The sequence below is a fragment of the Mizuhopecten yessoensis genome, unplaced genomic scaffold, assembly GCF_002113885.1.
Source record: "Mizuhopecten yessoensis strain PY_sf001 unplaced genomic scaffold, ASM211388v2 scaffold497, whole genome shotgun sequence".
Classification (NCBI taxonomy): Eukaryota; Metazoa; Mollusca; class Bivalvia; order Pectinida; family Pectinidae; genus Mizuhopecten; species Mizuhopecten yessoensis.
The window spans coordinates 22,670-40,567 of record NW_018403576.1 but is presented as its reverse complement, the minus strand read 5'-3'; the positions used below and the strand labels follow the sequence as shown (position 1 = coordinate 40,567).

Below are 17,898 nucleotides of genomic sequence, written 5' to 3'. Positions count from 1 at the left end.
AAATAATCAGGTATTGGTCAAAGGGGTAAATGCCAGTTTCAGTTTTTAATGTTCTATGAAATACATTGTATGGACAAAGGGAAGCAATTCCTAATTCCTATGCAAATTAATTATCCAAAGGTCTAAAATGATATATTCTAGAGGAAACTTGGTACCCTTCTTCTGACAAACCTATAAAGATATACTGTACACACAAGAAGAATAACTTCACAGTGGTACACTTTTACATAAAACTTTGATTCATAACAAATTAACAGTAAATCCTCCTGTACAATATGATGGGAACTTTGTCTTTATTTTGTTCTCCATTCCAAAAATAATATATATATATCTTTTGCCTTAGCTTTCAGTACTTTCAGTACTTTGATTATACCCAGCGATACCCTTACTTCTTATAATTACCAAGCAAAGGTAAACTAATATGTCGGCACTTCCTTCAAAACGATAGTCGGAAGAGATGGGAAGGTTCTCAAAACCAGAAAAAGTGGGGGTTTTTTAATCTCAATTTAAAGCTTTTTAACTTGCACTGTCAGCTTTAAGATTGTAGTTTAAACTGTAATAAATGAAACATGTAACTGAAAATGTTTGATTGAATAAATTACTTATTTATACACAGTTACAGTAAGATTACAAACAGAAAATTCTAGTCTGTCTATCTAATATAGTTATCTTGAGTCATATGATCTAGTATGGTCACTAGCTGATGTTTGGCCAGAAGCATTTAAGGAATGGTGGGTTTTTTTTACAACATTCATGAGGTCATAACAAAATAACACTAACTATTAGAATATGTCCAGAAGGCCAATGTTGTGATGACATCATGAATGTTGGAAAAATTAATTCCATTCCTTATATTTACATTTTTAAGTGTTTTGAAATTTTCGATGAAAGCAAAAAAAAAAAGGGGGGGGGGGCAAAGCAGCAGAGAGAACAATGTGTTTTTTGCAGGAAAATATAAAACTTTTGCTAGGGATCCGAGCAACAGCATGACAACAAAACAAACAAGATATATAGTTCCATATTCAAAATTTAATTAGTAGAACTTATACAAGTTGTATACTATTATCATATACTTTTCACACCTTATTTGAGCTTTAAAATCAAGCCAATCATGTTTAATGTTAATTCATATTAGACTAAGAAAACCACATCGAGGGCTGTGTCAAGGCAAACGTGAACCAAAAACCAGTAGGCTCTGTGCTATGTCATTGTAGTGTTGTGGTCACCTGTGTTATGCAAAAATGAATGTCATTTTCATCAATGGATCCAAGTATACAGAATGTAAATTGTACAAATGAGTGACCTTCACCATATTCAAGGTCGCAGTGGTCAAATATATTCAACATTTCTTCTAAAAAACCAAAATGGCTAGGGTGATAATATATGGCGAGAAATATGCTTGGATGAAGTGCTACCAAGTTTGTTCAAATGAATTATCATGACCTTCACCTTCATTCAAGATCACAGGGTCAGTTGTCTTAATAGACCTTTAAACAACTTCTATTGAATAACCAAAACAACCAGGGTGATGATATGTGGCTGGCATGGCAACACGCTGGGATTAAGGTCTACCAAGTTTGATCAAATTAACGACCTTGACTCATATTCAAGGCCATATAGATTAAATATGTTAAAAACTTATAGTGACTTCTGAAAAACCAAAATGGCTAGGGTGATGATATATGGCAAGGAGTATGCTTGGATGAAGTGCTACCAAGTTTGTTCAAATGAATTATCATGACCTTCACCTTCATTCAAGATCACAGGGTCAGTTGTCTTAATAGACCTTTAAACAACTTCTATTGAATAACCAAAACAACCAGGGTGATGATATGTGGCTGGCATGGCAACACGCTGGGATTAAGGTCTACCAAGTTTGATCAAATTAACGACCTTGACTCATATTCAAGGCCATATAGATTAAATATGTTAAAAACTTATAGTGACTTCTGAAAAACCAAAATGGCTAGGGTGATGATATATGGCAAGGAGTATGCTTGGATGAAGTGCTACCAAGTTTGTTCAAATGAATTATCATGACCTTCACCTTCATTCAAGATCACAGGGTCAGTTGTCTTAATAGACCTTTAAACAACTTCTATTGAATAACCAAAACAACCAGGGTGATGATATGTGGCTGGCATGGCAACACGCTGGGATTAAGGTCTACCAAGTTTGATCAAATTAACGACCTTGACTCATATTCAAGGCCATATAGATTAAATATGTTAAAAACTTATAGTGACTTCTGAAAAACCAAAATGGCTAGGGTGATGATATATGGCAAGGAGTATGCTTGGATGAAGTGCTACCAAGTTTGTTCAAAAAAATGATTTGACTCATATTCATGGTTTCAGGGGTCAAATATTTAAAAAAAAAAAAATAGCCTTGAATAACAGAAATGAATATGAATATGGTCAAATGTGTATGAACTTTTAAATGTCCTCATCTCATTATCAGTAAACAAAAGGTCTAGGATTGTGACGTTGCATACTGGGATGAATGGCTTTAAAGTTTGTTCAACTGAATAACCTTGTTAGATTTTCAAGGTTACAGGGGTCAAATGTGTTTAAATCATTTAACATTTTGTTTTGAGTGCCTTAGAGTCATTGATACTAACATTCTGCCTGTACACACTATTTTTGTCCACTTTTAAGGTTTCAAGTGTGATATTAATAGAGGAGTTTGGCAGACTCATTAGGCCTCTTGTTATATATATATATATATAATACCGTGTAGTCAGAGGACAAATCCATCCTATGCCAGCTAATTATGGAGCAAAATCAAGGCTACAATCTGTGTATACATGCCATTTGAGTTTGAAGATTCTATTTGTTTTATATATTTTTCCATAGATTATATACGTAGTTAGAATATACTACGGTAAATTTGGCATTCTTGAACTCAAGGAGTGAAGTGATACTAGGGTATGTGGCAAATAAATATGAATAGTCTTTTGTTGCATTCAAAAGATTTTTCTTGTTTCAGCTTCCAACAATACACAGAATGTACAGTTTGTGCCAGCGAATGTTAACCCACAACAGATTGTTTACATGGCACCAATGCCTGTTCCGGGTTTCTCCAGTCATCAAGTATCGCCAAGTAGTGCCAGTTACTCTTCACCAACTTATGGATACAAACGTAAGTCTACACTACATAATAAGATATGCAATTGATAGTGGCACAAAACTAACTAGTACATTAATGTATATCAGTGTCACACAAAACTGTAACTAGTACATAACAGTATATCAGTAAGTGTCACACAAAACTGTAACTAGTACATTACAGTATATCAGTAAGTGTCACACAAAACTGTAACTAGTACATTACAGTATATCAGTAAGTGTCACACAAAACTGTAACTAGAACATTAAAGTATATCAGTAAGTGTCACACAAAACTGTAACTAGTACATAACAGTATATCAGTAAGTGTCACACAAATCTGTAACTAGTACATTACAGTATATCAGTAAGTGTCACACAAAACTGTAACTAGTACATTACAGTATATCAGTGTCACACAAAACTGTAACTAGAACATTTAAGTATATCAGTGTCACACAAAACTGTAACTTGTACATTACAGTATATCAGTAAGTGTCACACAAAACTGTAACTAGTACATTACAGTATATCAGTGTTACACAAAACTGTAACTAGAACATTTAAGTATATCAGTGTCACACAAAACCGTAACTTGTACATTACAGTATATCAGTAAGTGTCACACAAAACTGTAACTAGAACATTAAAGTATATCAGTGTCACACAAAACTAACTTGTACATTAAGGTATATCAGTAAGTGTCACACAAAACTGTAACTTGTACATTACGGTATATCAGTAAGTGTCACACAGAACTGTAACTAGTACATTACAGTATATCAGTAAGTGTCACACAAAACTGTAACTAGTACATTACGGTATATCAGTAAGTGTCACACAAAGCTGTAATTTTGGGACTTCTTTTGCTTCAAAATCTTATACACTTCCTAAAGTGTTGTTCAGATCTGGTATTTTCCCTGGGGCTGAAGGGATGATGCACCAATCGTAAAGAAAAATAAATCACCCATATCCTGCCCCCTCCCTATATTACCTCATACACACATGACAGGAATAGAGAGGCCGGTACATCTATGCTACATATGCATGATACAAGGCTATTAGCCAGCCAACCATCTGCTTGTCTTTTAGATTGGGCAGTTTTCTTCAAAAGGCCCATTTAGACGGGCAACTTCTCACTATATATCCTTACTATTTCACTTAATTTTGGACAAGCAGTTTTGTCAAAATTGGCTAAATATCAGCTTTTTGGACAGGTAGGTTTGAAATCCTAGCTAAATGCCTGCGTAATACTTCATAATACTACCGGATATATATATTTTTGCTGGGCATTTAGAGATAAATATACCAGTTTCAACATTGGATTGGCCCTTAGGTCCAGTCCTACCCCTGGAGATTAGTCCCTGGGTCATTGCAGGGGAACAGTCTAGATCCCAACCCTATGCCTGTAACCGTATATACGGTTCCTAGACATGACAAGACAAACAGAATCATGCTTTCAGGATTTGTCTCTAGCCCAGCCTTGCCCCTTGTAACTAATCCCTAGGTCATAACATATAACACATTGTGATTCCCACCACATAACATATAACACATTGTGATTCCCACCACATACCAATAACACATTGTGATTCCCACCACATACCAATCAAAATTGTGATTCCCACCACATACCAATCAAAATTGTGATTTCCACCACATACCAATAACAATTGTGATTCCCACCATACCAATAACACATTGTGATTCCCACCACATACTAATAACAATTGCAAGACACAAGAGACCAATAAATTTGTGCTACCAAGCTTAATATTGGCCTTTTGTCTGCTCTCACCCTTGGGGTAAGTACCTGACTCATAACATGGAAACAGTTGAGATGTGGATCCATTTCCATGGAAATCAAATCTTACACAAATGAAGGAATTAAATCTCCAGGAAGGCAATTTTCAACCAAATTGTCCTGATAACATGCCTGGTAAAAAGGAGTCAAATTGAAACATTTGCTTGCGCTACTTCCTAAACTACTGGGCCGTTTTTTGCCAAATTGCTGTGGTACCATGTACAAAAATATTTGGCTTTCCTAGCTTCCACACTACTGGGCAGATTTTACTTTGTTTCCTAAATAGTGGGATAGCAATTCAAGGCATTTTGGCTCCTCCTGTTGTATATAAGAATAATTCAGCTCCAAAGGAGCTTGGGGGACTATGTCCAAAAGGGAGAACTTTTCAGTTTTGTATTAAAACTTTAAATGCCTGTCCTATTTGAGCAGTTGATTGTATTTCAACCAAGTTTGTTAATAGTCATTGCTGGTACCAAGAAATTGAACATCAAATAAGAATAGGTTGTTGTCCCCCTTGGTACTGAGAGGGAGAGCCCAAAATTAAATGAGGAAATATTTGTAATATTACTTAAATATGGAATATTTTGCCAAGTGAGTGTTGCAGGCTCTCATGGCTGCTTGTTGTTGATTTAATTTCCAAATAAAAAGAAATTACGGACCGTATAAGTAGTATAGGGCTGCCATGATTCCCCTACCTCATGATACAATATGCATCCCAGTATGATACTTATAATACAATACGTATCACGATACACATATCTGCTTGAAAGGCAACTTAATTACTAATGATCAAGTGCAGGATTTAACAGAGTTTTGTCATAGGCTTAAAAAGTAAATATTGTCATCATATATTTTTGTATGATTTTAGTCCTTTTTACACTGTACCAAATCTTTACTGAAGAATTCCAAAACAATAAGTAAACTCACCCAGTTTTATCAAAAAAATCATTGGTAATTTCAGTACCCTTAATGTATCAGGCGAACAAAACAATTTAAAACGATACACAGGAAAGTATCACAACACAATACAGTACCATATATGCATAGTTGCAGCCCTACTTATAGGATATGCATTGTTTTTTTTTGTTTTTTTTTATCCAGACATTGAAAAAGAAATAAACTACCTAACAAGGAAACTAGGAAGAGAATGGCGTTTTTTCATGCGCACCTTGGGAATATCAGATTACGACATGGCTGAGATGGAACAGCAACACCCACGTAACATGCGTGAACAGATCCATGGCTGTTTTGTGATCTGGGTACAGCAGAATAAAGGGGCCGTACACAAGAAGATGCTGACGAAGGCTTTGATGGACGTTTCTGTGGAGAGATTTGATCTTTGTGCTAACCTGGAGGAAAATGACTTTTCTTAATTTTGTATAAAGAGAAGAAACACGGTTATGAAGATTCATGACCTGTATGCTTGTCCTTTGATTATTGAAGACATGAAGATCATGGCTGTTTTTGAAATAATCAACATATGTGTGTGTATTATGGTGGAATATATAATGAGGGTGAGAAAATGTGGGGAAAATATTAATAAGCGACCCAAGTTGATGAATCCCAGTTACATACGCCACCATAATGGGCAATCATTCATTGATTATATCTTTCTACCAAGTAAGATGTAATGAAAGTCTTTTTCGTGTCTGCCTCATTGTCCATACACATATGATAACCAAAATGACTTAGATAATCTAGTTATTTAAATCAGGCTGTTGCATACATGTGCATGCTAATATTTGTCACATGAAGCCCGTATGTCATTTTTAGCTCCACTGGCCCCTGGGCCAAGTTTGTTCAAATGAATGATCTTGACTTATATTCAAGGTCACAGGGGTCAAATATATTAAAAACTTTAAACAACTTCTTCTGAAAAACCAAAAGGCCTAGGATTATGATATTTGGACAGTTACATGCTCAGATAAAAAAAAAAAAGCACTTGGCTTGTTCTAATTAATGACCTTTATCCATATTCATGGTCACGCAAGCAGATGGCATATCGTTCTCCATCAATGAAAAGTGTCATTACATTGCAAGCGTGTGACAGTATATTGTAAATCCTGGAAAGCAGAGTTTGATATACTGTCAATTGACCTTGATATTAATAGAAGCATTTATCTTTAGTTCATGTCCTAAAGATAAGAATATACGGCATACCATGTATTTAATTGTGGAAAAGAAAGTCACTGCAGAAATATATATGGGAAGCATTCATTTGCAAGCAGATCGAAAAAGAAATGTTGATGTTCTTATTTTGTACATATATTAATGTCTATTTCAATCACTTATAGAATGAATTTCTTAAGTCTGTGAGGTGACATGTCATTTTTCAGGCTGTGGCAATGCTGTGTGTGTATAGCTACTCAGACCTGGCAATTAGTTGTACAGGTAGTAACAGACTGACATGTTTTACCTTGATTGTAGATTGTCATCCTCTCCAACTGAGAAAAACAAATAATAAAAATAAATAAAAATAACCTATGGAAAGATCTATTTATAGATTCCTAGGGTACACACTGATTGAAACCTTAGTTGCATTGCATTTTTCAGTAAAAGTTGTAATAATTTTGTAGTTTTATTTATTCACCACATAAGTATTTACTATGAGCAAATAGAACTACAGTTTTGTTAATACTCGGTCATAACATGGATCTTCATCCAATAATCATATATATACATTTCTGGTCATTAAAATATATTACAAGGATTGTAACCCATGTTAGGATTCACCCATTTGGACGTGGTCCTTGGGACGTAACATGAACATAGATGAGTTCTCCAACCTATGACCTTAATATAAAATAGGTGGCATGAAGAAACGAACACAATCTTGCTTCCAGGATTTACCCTGGGGTTCCACCCTACCTCTCGTGACTTTGTTCCTTGATCATAACATATAAACGATAAAAATACCCACCAAATGAACATTTTTAATGATGCAATTAATTGCATAGACAAGAAGAAACAAGTAAAATCAGAAATGGCCCAGAAATAACATCTTCGTAATACGGAAATGCACCAGATCCCATAAAATTGTATAATACGGATCTCAACATTTACTGCGAACCTCTCTTAGATTCCTTGGGTCCCGAAAATTAGTTGTAGAAGCTGAGATTGAGATTACAAAATAAACATGAGAACAATACATGCCCTGTGGATCTTTTGTTACTTTGAGTGCTAGTCACAGCTAAAGTTGTGCTGTAAGTCTGTGGCCACCACTGCTAGTCACAACTATAGTTGCACATTCTATAAAATGGTATTTTATATGGTCAAAAGCTAATCGTGTTGGTTATAATTTAATCAAACACATAAAATAACCAATTTCCATTGGTATTAATATGTTTTAATATTAACACAAGTATTATTTTTGCAATATTTTTACTAAAATTGTGACTTATGAAGTTATATCTAAATTTAAACTGCAGTGAAAAGTCAATTTTCCTAATTAATTCAGCACTGATTGATTACCGTATGTTATTTTAATGTAGTACTCTAAGGGTGAAAGAGGGCACTTAATTGCTTTTCTACTACAGACAAACACTACAACCGCTGAATTTAGATGATCATGGAATAGCTTTTCGACTACAGACAAACACTACAACCGCTGAATTTAGATGATCCTAGAATAGCTTTTCTAATACAGACAAACGCTGCAACAGGTGAATTTAGATGATCATAAAAAAGCTTTTCTACTTCAGACAAAAGCTACAACAGCTGAATTTAGATGATCATGGAATAGCTTTTCGACTACAGACACACACTACAACCGCTGAATTTAGATGATCATAGAATAGCTTTCCATCTACAGACAAAAGATACCACAGCTGAATTTAGATGATCATAGAAAAGCTTTTCTACTACAGACAAACGCTACAACAGCTGAATTTAGATTATCATGGAATAGCGTTACTACAGACAAACGTTACAACAGCAGAATTTAGATGATCATAGAATAGCTTTTCTACTACAGACAAACACTACAACATCTGAATTTAGATGGCAATAGAATAGCTTTTCGACTTCAGACAAACGCTGCAACAGCAGAAGTAAGATGGTAATAGAATAGCTTTCCGATTACAGACAAACACTACAACAGCTGAATTTAGATTATCATGAAATAGTTTTTTTACTATTGACAAACGTTACAACAGCAGAAGTAAGATGATCATAGAATAGCTATTCTACGACACAAAAAAAACGCACACTAAAACAGCTGAATATAGATGATCGTAGAATAGCTTTTCTACTACGGACAAACGCTAAAACAGCTGAATTTAGATGATCATAGAATACTTTTTTTACTACAGACAAACGTAACAACAGCATTATCATGGAATAGCTTTATTACTATAGACAAACGTTACAACAGCTGAATTTAGATGATCATAGAATAGCATTTCTACTACAGACAAAAGCTACAACAGCTGAATTTAGATGATCATAAAATAGCTTTTCTACTACAGACAAACACAACAACAGCTGATTTTAGATGATCATAGAAAAGCTTTTCTACTACAGACAAAAGCTACAATATCTGAATTTAGATGATCATAGAATAGCTTTTCTACTACAGAAAAACGCTACAACAGCTGAATTTAGATGATCATAGAATAGCTTTTCTACTACAAACATATAACGGCTGAATTTAGATGCTCATAGAATAACATTCCTACTACAGACAAAAGATTTAACAGCTGAATTTAGATTATCATGCAATAGCATTTCTACTACAGACAAAAGATACCACATCTGAATTTAGATGATCATGGAATAGCTTTTCTACTACAGACAAACGCTACAACCGCTGAATTTAGATGATCATAGAATAGCTTTTTTACTACAGACAAACGTTACAACAGCATTATCATGGAATAGCTTTATTACTACAGACAAACGTTACAACAGCAGAAGTGAGATGATCATAGAATAGCTTTTCTACTACAGACAAACACTACAACATCTGAATTTAGATGATCATAGAATTGCTTTCCTACTACAGACAAAAGATATCACAGCTGAATTTGGAAGATCATACAATATCTTTTCTACAGCAGACAAACGCTACAGCAGGTAATTGAGATGATCATAGAATAGCTTTTCGACTTCAGACAAACACTACAACCGCTGAATTTAGATTATCATAGAATATCTTTACGACTGCAGACAAACACTACAACAGCTGAATTAAGATGATCATATACTGGCTTTTCTACTACAGATGATCATAGAATACTTTTTTTACTACAGACAAACGTAACAACAGCATTATCATGGAATAGCTTTATTACTATAGACAAACGTTACAACAGCTGAATTTAGATGATCATAGAATAGCTTTTCTACTACAGACAAAAGCTACAACAGCTGAATTTAGATGATCATAAAAAAGCTTTTCTACTACAGACAAAAGCTACAACAGCTGATTTTAGATGATCATAGAAAAGCTTTTCTACTACAGACAAAAGCTACAACATCTGAATTTAGATGATCATAGAGTAGTTTTTCTACTACAGACAAAAGCTACAACATCTGAATTTAGATGATCATAGAATTGCTTTTCTACTACAGAAAAACGCTACAACAGCTGAATTTAGATGATCATAGAATAGCTTTTCTACTACAAACAAACATAACAGCTGAATTTAGATGCTCATAGAATAGCATTCCTACTACAGACAAAAGATTTAACAGCTGAATTTAGATTATCATGGAATAGCATTTCTACTACAGACAAAAGATACCACAGCTGAATTTAGATGATCATGGAATAGCTTTTCTACTACAGACAAACGTTACAACAGCAGAAGTAAGATGATCATAGAATAGTCTTTCAACGACAGACAAACACTAAAACTGCTGAATTTAGATGATCGTAGAATAGCTTTTCTACTACGACAACTGAATTTGGATTATCATAGAATAGCTTTTTACTGCAGACAAACGTTAAAATAGCATAATCATGGAATAGTTTTATTACTACAGACAAACGTTACAACAGCAGAAGTTAAATGATCATAGAAAAGTTTTTCTACTACAGACAAACGTCACAACAGCTGAATTTAGATGATCATGGAATAGCTTTTCTACTACAGACAAACGTTACAAAAGCAGAAGTTAGATGATCATAGAATAGTCTTTCAACGGCAGACACAAGCTACAACAGCTGAATTTAGATGAGCATAGAACAGATTTTCTACTACAGACAAACGCTACAACAGCTGAATTTATATTATCATATACTGGCTCTTCTACGACAGACAAACACTACAACAGCTGAATTAAGATGATCATATACTGGCTTTTCTACTAATGACAAACGCTGCAACAACTGAATTTAGATGATCATAGAATAGCTTTTCTACGACAGAAAAACACTAAAACAGCTGAATTTAGATAATCATAGAAAAGCTTTTCTACTACAGACAAACACTACAACAGCTGGATTTAGATGATCATATAATAGCTTTTCTACTACAGATAAACGCTACAACAGCAGAAGTTAGATGATCATAGAATAGTCTTTCAACGACAGACAAACACTAAAACTGCTGAATTTAGATGATCGTAGAATAGCTTTTCTACTACGGACAACAACTACAACAGCTGAATTTAGATTATCATAGAATAGTTTTTCTACTACAGACAAACGCTACAACCGCCGAATTTAGATGATCATAGAGTAGCTTTTTTACTACAGGCAAACGTTACAACAGCATTATCATGGAATAGCTTAATTACTACAGACAAACGTTACAACAGCAGAAGTGATATGATCATAGAATAGCTTTTCTGTTACAGAAAATTGCTGCAACATCTTAATTTAGATGATCATATAATAGCTTTTCTACTACAGACAAACATATCACAGCTGAATTTAGATGCTCATAGAATAGCATTCCTACTACAGACAAAAGATATAACAGCTGAATTTAGATTATCATGGAATAGCATTTCTACTACAGACAAAAGATACCACAGCTGAACTTAGATGATCATAGAATAGCTTTTCTACTACAGACAAACACTACAACAGCTGAATTTAGATGATCATAGAATAGCTTTCCTAATACAGACAAACACTACAACAGCTGAATATAGATGATCGTAGAATAGCTTTTCTACTACAGACAAACACTACAACAGCAGAAGTTAGATGATCATAGAATAGTTTTTCTACTACAGACAAACACTACAACAACTGAATTTAGATGGTCATAGAATAGCTTTTCTACTACAGACAAACACTACAACAGCTGAATTTAGATGATCATAGAATAGCTTTCCTAATACAGACAAACACTACAACAGCTGAATATAGATGATCGTAGAATAGCTTTTCTACTACAGACAAACACTACAACAGCAGAAGTTAGATGATCATAGAATAGTTTTTCTACTACAGACAAACACTACAACAACTGAATTTAGATGGTCATAGAATAGCTTTTCTACTACAGACAAACACTACAACAGCTGAATTTAGATGATCATAGAATAGCTTTCCTAATACAGACAAACACTACAACAGCTGAATATAGATGATCGTAGAATAGCTTTTCTACTACAGACAAACACTACAACAGCAGAAGTTAGATGATCATAGAATAGTTTTTCTACTACAGACAAACACTACAACAACTGAATTTAGATGGTCATAGAATAGCTTTTCTACTACAGACAAACACTACAACAGCTGAATTTAGATGATCATAGAATAGCTTTTCTACTACAGACAAACGCTGCAACAGCAGAAGTTAGATGATCATAGAATAGGTTTTTCTTATACAGACAAACACTACAACAGCTGAATTTAGATGCTCATAGAATAGCATTCCTACTACAGACAAAAGATTTAACAGCTGAATTTAGATGATCATGGAATAGCAATTCTACTACAGACAAAAGATACCACAGCTGAATTTAGATGATCATGGAATAGCTTTTCTACTACAGACAAACGTTACAACAGCAGAAGTTAGATGATCATAGAATAGTCTTTCAACGGCAGACACAAGCTACAACAGCTGAATTTAGATGAGCATAGAACAGATTTTCTACTACAGACAAACGCTACAACAGCTGAATTTATATTATCATATACTGGCTCTTCTACGACAGACAAACACTACAACAGCTGAATTAAGATGATCATATACTGGCTTTTCTACTAATGACAAACGCTGCAACAACTGAATTTAGATGATCATAGAATAGCTTTTCTACGACAGAAAAACACTAAAACAGCTGAATTTAGATAATCATAGAAAAGCTTTTCTACTACAGACAAACACTACAACAGCTGGATTTAGATGATCATATAATAGCTTTTCTACTACAGATAAACGCTACAACAGCAGAAGTTAGATGATCATAGAATAGTCTTTCAACGACAGGCAAACACTAAAACTGCTGAATTTAGATGATCATATAATAGTTTTTCTACTACAGACAAACGTTACAACAGCAAAAGTAAGATGATCATAGAATAGCTTTTCTATTACGGACAACAACTACAACAGCTGAATTTAGATGCTCGTAGAATAGCATTCCTACTACAGACAAAAGCTACTACATCTGAATTTAGATGATCATATAATAGTTTTTCTACTACAGACAAACATATCACAGCTGAATTTAGATTATCATGGAATAGCATTTCTACTACAGACAAAAGATATAACAGCTGAATTTAGATGATCATATAATAGCTTTTCTACTACAGACAAACATATCACAGCAGAAGTGATATGATCATAGAACAGCTTTTCTATTACAGACAATTGCTGCAACATCTTAATTTAGATGATCATATAATAGCTTTTCTACTACAGACAAACATATCACAGCTGAATTTAGATGCTCATAGAATAGCATTCCTACTACAGACAAAAGATATAACAGCTGAATTTAGATTATCATGGAATAGCATTTCTACTACAGACAAAAGATACCACAGCTGAACTTAGATGATCATAGAATAGCTTTTCTACTACAGACAAACACTACAACAGCTGAATTTAGATGATCATAGAATAGCTTTCCTAATACAGACAAACACTACAACAGCTGAATATAGATGATCGTAGAATAGCTTTTCTACTACAGACAAACACTACAACAGCAGAAGTTAGATGATCATAGAATAGTTTTTCTACTACAGACAAACACTACAACAACTGAATTTAGATGGTCATAGAATAGCTTTTCTACTACAGACAAACACTACAACAGAGATGATCATAGAATAGCTTTTCTACTACAGACAAACGCTGCAACAGCAGAAGTTAGATGATCATAGAATAGGTTTTTCTTATACAGACAAACACTACAACAGCTGAATTTAGATGCTCATAGAATAGCATTCCTACTACAGACAAAAGATTTAACAGCTGAATTTAGATGATCATGGAATAGCAATTCTACTACAGACAAAAGATACCACAGCTGAATTTAGATGATCATGGAATAGCTTTTCTACTACACACAAACGTTACAACAGCAGAAGTTAGATGATCATAGAATAGTCTTTCAACGACACACAAACACTACATCCGCTGAATTTAGATGATCATAGAATAGCTTTTTTACTACAGACAAACGTTACAGCAGCATTATCATGGAATAGCTTTATTACTACAGACAAAAGTTACAACAGCAGAAGTGAGATTATCATAGAATAGGTTTTCTACTACAGACAAACACTACAACAGCTGAATTTAGATTATCATGGAATAGCTTTATTACTACAGACAAAAGCTACAACAGCAGAAGTGAGATTATCATAGAATAGCTTTTCTACTACAGACAAACACTACAACAGCTGAATTTAGATTATCATGGAATAGCTTTACTACTTCAGACAAAAGATACCACAGCTGAATTAAGATGATCATGGAATAGCTTTTCGACTACAGACAAACACTACAACAGCTGAATTTAGATTATCATGGAATAGCTTTTTTACTACAGAAAAACGCTACAACAGCTGAATTTAGATGATCATAGAATAGATTTTTACTGCAGACAAACGTTACAACAGCATAATCATGGAATAGTTTTATTACTACAGACAAACGTTACAGCAGCAGAAGTTAAATAATCATAGATTTTTTTTCTCTACTACAGACAAACGTCACAACAGCTGAATTTAGATGATCATGGAATAGCTTTTCAACTACAGACAAACGTTACAACAGCAGAAGTTAGATGATCATAGAATAGTCTTTCAACGGCAGACAAACACTACAACAGCTGAATGTAGATGCTCATAGAATAGCATTCCTACTACAGACAAAGATTTAACAGCTGAATTTAGATTATCATAGAATAGTTTTTCTACTACAGACAAACACTGTTTAAAATTACAAGTCATCATTTCAATGATATTATCCAATTAAATAGATCTCTATGTCAAAATAAACTTCACGTCCTATCAACAGCTATACATGGTCATTTATGGACAGCCTCCCCCATTAATTTTGCTCGATGCATGCGTGTGGTGAGTTTGTGAATAATTCATTTGTGTATTGGGAGTCTGTGGTATGTTTATGTTTGTCTCCTTGTGATAGTGCAGGACTGATGCTGACTTTATAGTGAAATTTCTCTGGAGCATACTGCTGAAGACATCTTATTTTACGATCGAACCTCGTTATCTCACCATCTGCAATAGCCATGGTTTCATAATTTAAATTTGTACTATTCAACCTTGGCAACTTGGTATATATACTGGGCGCCGCCATTATTATTAGCTTACCTGGTCCAAAGGACCACGGTGAGCTTATGCCATACCGTGGCGTCCGTCCGTCGTCCGTCCGTCAACAATTTCTTGAAACGACCTCTTCTTCTTAACCACTGATTGGAATTTGGAATGTAACTAAATTTGACTGGAAGCATTCCTAGGAAGTGGGGATTCAAAATTGTACAAATGGTTGGGCTGACCCCCCAGGGGGCTGAGGGGCGGGACCAAAAAGGTTTTTTTGGCTATATTGCTTTTAGCAACTTCCAACTTCTTCTCTGGAACTTTGTGATGGATATCAACCTTATTAGAATGGAAGCATCCCTAGGTGGTGGGGATTCAGAATTGTACAAATGGTGGGGCTGACCTCCAGAGGGCTGAGGGCTGGGCCAAAAGGGGGCAATTTGGCTAGATTGCTTTACATGACTTCTTCTGCAATACTATGCACTGGATATCGATCATATTTGGTCGGAAGCATTCATAGGAGGCAGGGATTCAAAATTGTACAAATGGTGGGTCTGACCCCCCAGGCTAAGGGATGGGGCCAAAAAAAGTGTATTGCCTTGAAATGGTTGAGATCCCCATCATATACAATTGCTGAGTATAAAGAGAAGAATGCAAATTTGCTTCCGGGATGGCTCTAGGGTCTGGCCCCACCCTTGGAAACATAGTCCTTAGGCCATAACTTAAAAACGGTTGAGATCCCCTCCCCACCCCAAAACTATATATACAAATGCTGGGCATAAAGAGACGAATGCAGTAACGATATTAGAATAGACCCTGGGGTCTGACCGAACCCCTAGGGACCTAGTTTCTTAGTCACAGCTTGGAAACAGTTGAGATCCCCGACCTATAACCATATAGACAATTGTTGAGTATAAAGAGAGGAATGCACATATGCTTCCAGGATGGTCTTGGGGACTGCCCCACCCTTGGAGACTTAACCCCGCGGTCATAACTTTGAAACGGTTGAGATCCCCACCCCAAAACTATATATACAAATGCTTGGCAAAAAGAGACAAATGCAGTCATGATATTAGAATTGATCCTGGAATCTGGCCACAACCATAGGGACCTAGTTTCTGAGTCACAGATTGGAAAAAGTTGAGATCCCCACCCCATAACCATGCATAAAATTGCTGGGCATGAAAAATCGAATACAGATATATATGCTACAAGGATTGGCCTTGGGGTCTGGCATTTTCCCATGGATCTCATTTGGAGAATATATTGCAATGATTGCTTAGATATCCAGGTGAGCGATACAGGCCCTATGGGCCTTGTTTTAACATGCACAGGGACTTGGTATTAATTTATAACCCTCAGTTCATATATGTGTATTATATAATGTATGATATGAAAAAGTTATGTGGACCATAGGATGGTAATTCGTGCCAAGTCCCCATGCCAGGTCAATATTTTGAAAGCTTAGGCCGCTAAGGTTGAATACATAAATATGTGAATACAAAATGAACGCTTGGCTAGCAAAGAAGGCTGGCCCGAAAATTGTTTTGGGCGAGTACATTTTATTTTACGTGCCCAAGATGAATATTGGTAGCCCAAATATTTTACGAAGATTTTTTTCAGTGTTGAGCAATAAAAAATGGCAATAAAGCAATATAAATAGATGTTCTTTATTATTCAATCAAACCATCTCGACACATAACTCTAAAAACCCTCCCCTCATTCCCATAGTCTTCATTGTCACTGTGTCAATTCTGATGCACTTGCATTTTTAGGTCACCTGAGACAAAGTCTCAAGTGACCTATTGCGATCACCTTTTGTCCGGCGGCGTCCGTCGTGCGTCCGTAAAAAATTTACATTTTCGCCTTCTTCTCCAAAACCCCTGAACCAATTTCAATGAAATTTTGCAGAAACCTTCCATGGTCAAACGTTAACAAAAATAGTGGCCGGTTTAGTCCCCAACCCCCAGGGGCCTGAAAAGGGTCAAATTGACTAAAATCCCGAAAATCTTCTCCTCAAGACCCAGATATGGTAGAATCGAATACTCTTAATAGATGGAAGGGTCTTAAGGTGCTTAACCAAAATTGTGAATTTTATGACCCTGGGGTCTCACATTTCCGCCTTGGGAGGGGGTAAACTTTACTTAATTTATATAAGGAAATCATATTTTGGACCAACATTTGTTTAATTTCCATTGGAAGTAATTCAATGTGGGTTAGCATTATCAGTATTGGGTAGCAATTTGATGGTATGCACATATCAGCCCTGACTGACCCCCCAGGAC

General features: G+C 35.2%; 1 protein-coding gene across 1 annotated transcript in view; it reads left to right on the top strand.

Annotated features, from left to right (window-relative positions):
- LOC110449934 (fas-associated death domain protein-like) overlaps positions 1 to 8,059 on the top strand; it is a 14,092-nt gene extending 6,033 nt beyond the window's left edge. The window contains exons 2-3 of the mRNA XM_021497120.1: positions 2,989 to 3,141; positions 6,013 to 8,059. Coding sequence (XP_021352795.1) covers positions 2,989 to 3,141; positions 6,013 to 6,284 — 425 coding nt within the window. The 3' untranslated portion in view covers positions 6,285 to 8,059. The remainder of the gene's footprint in view (positions 1 to 2,988; positions 3,142 to 6,012) is intronic.
- The last annotated feature ends 9,839 nt before the right edge of the window (positions 8,060 to 17,898 follow it).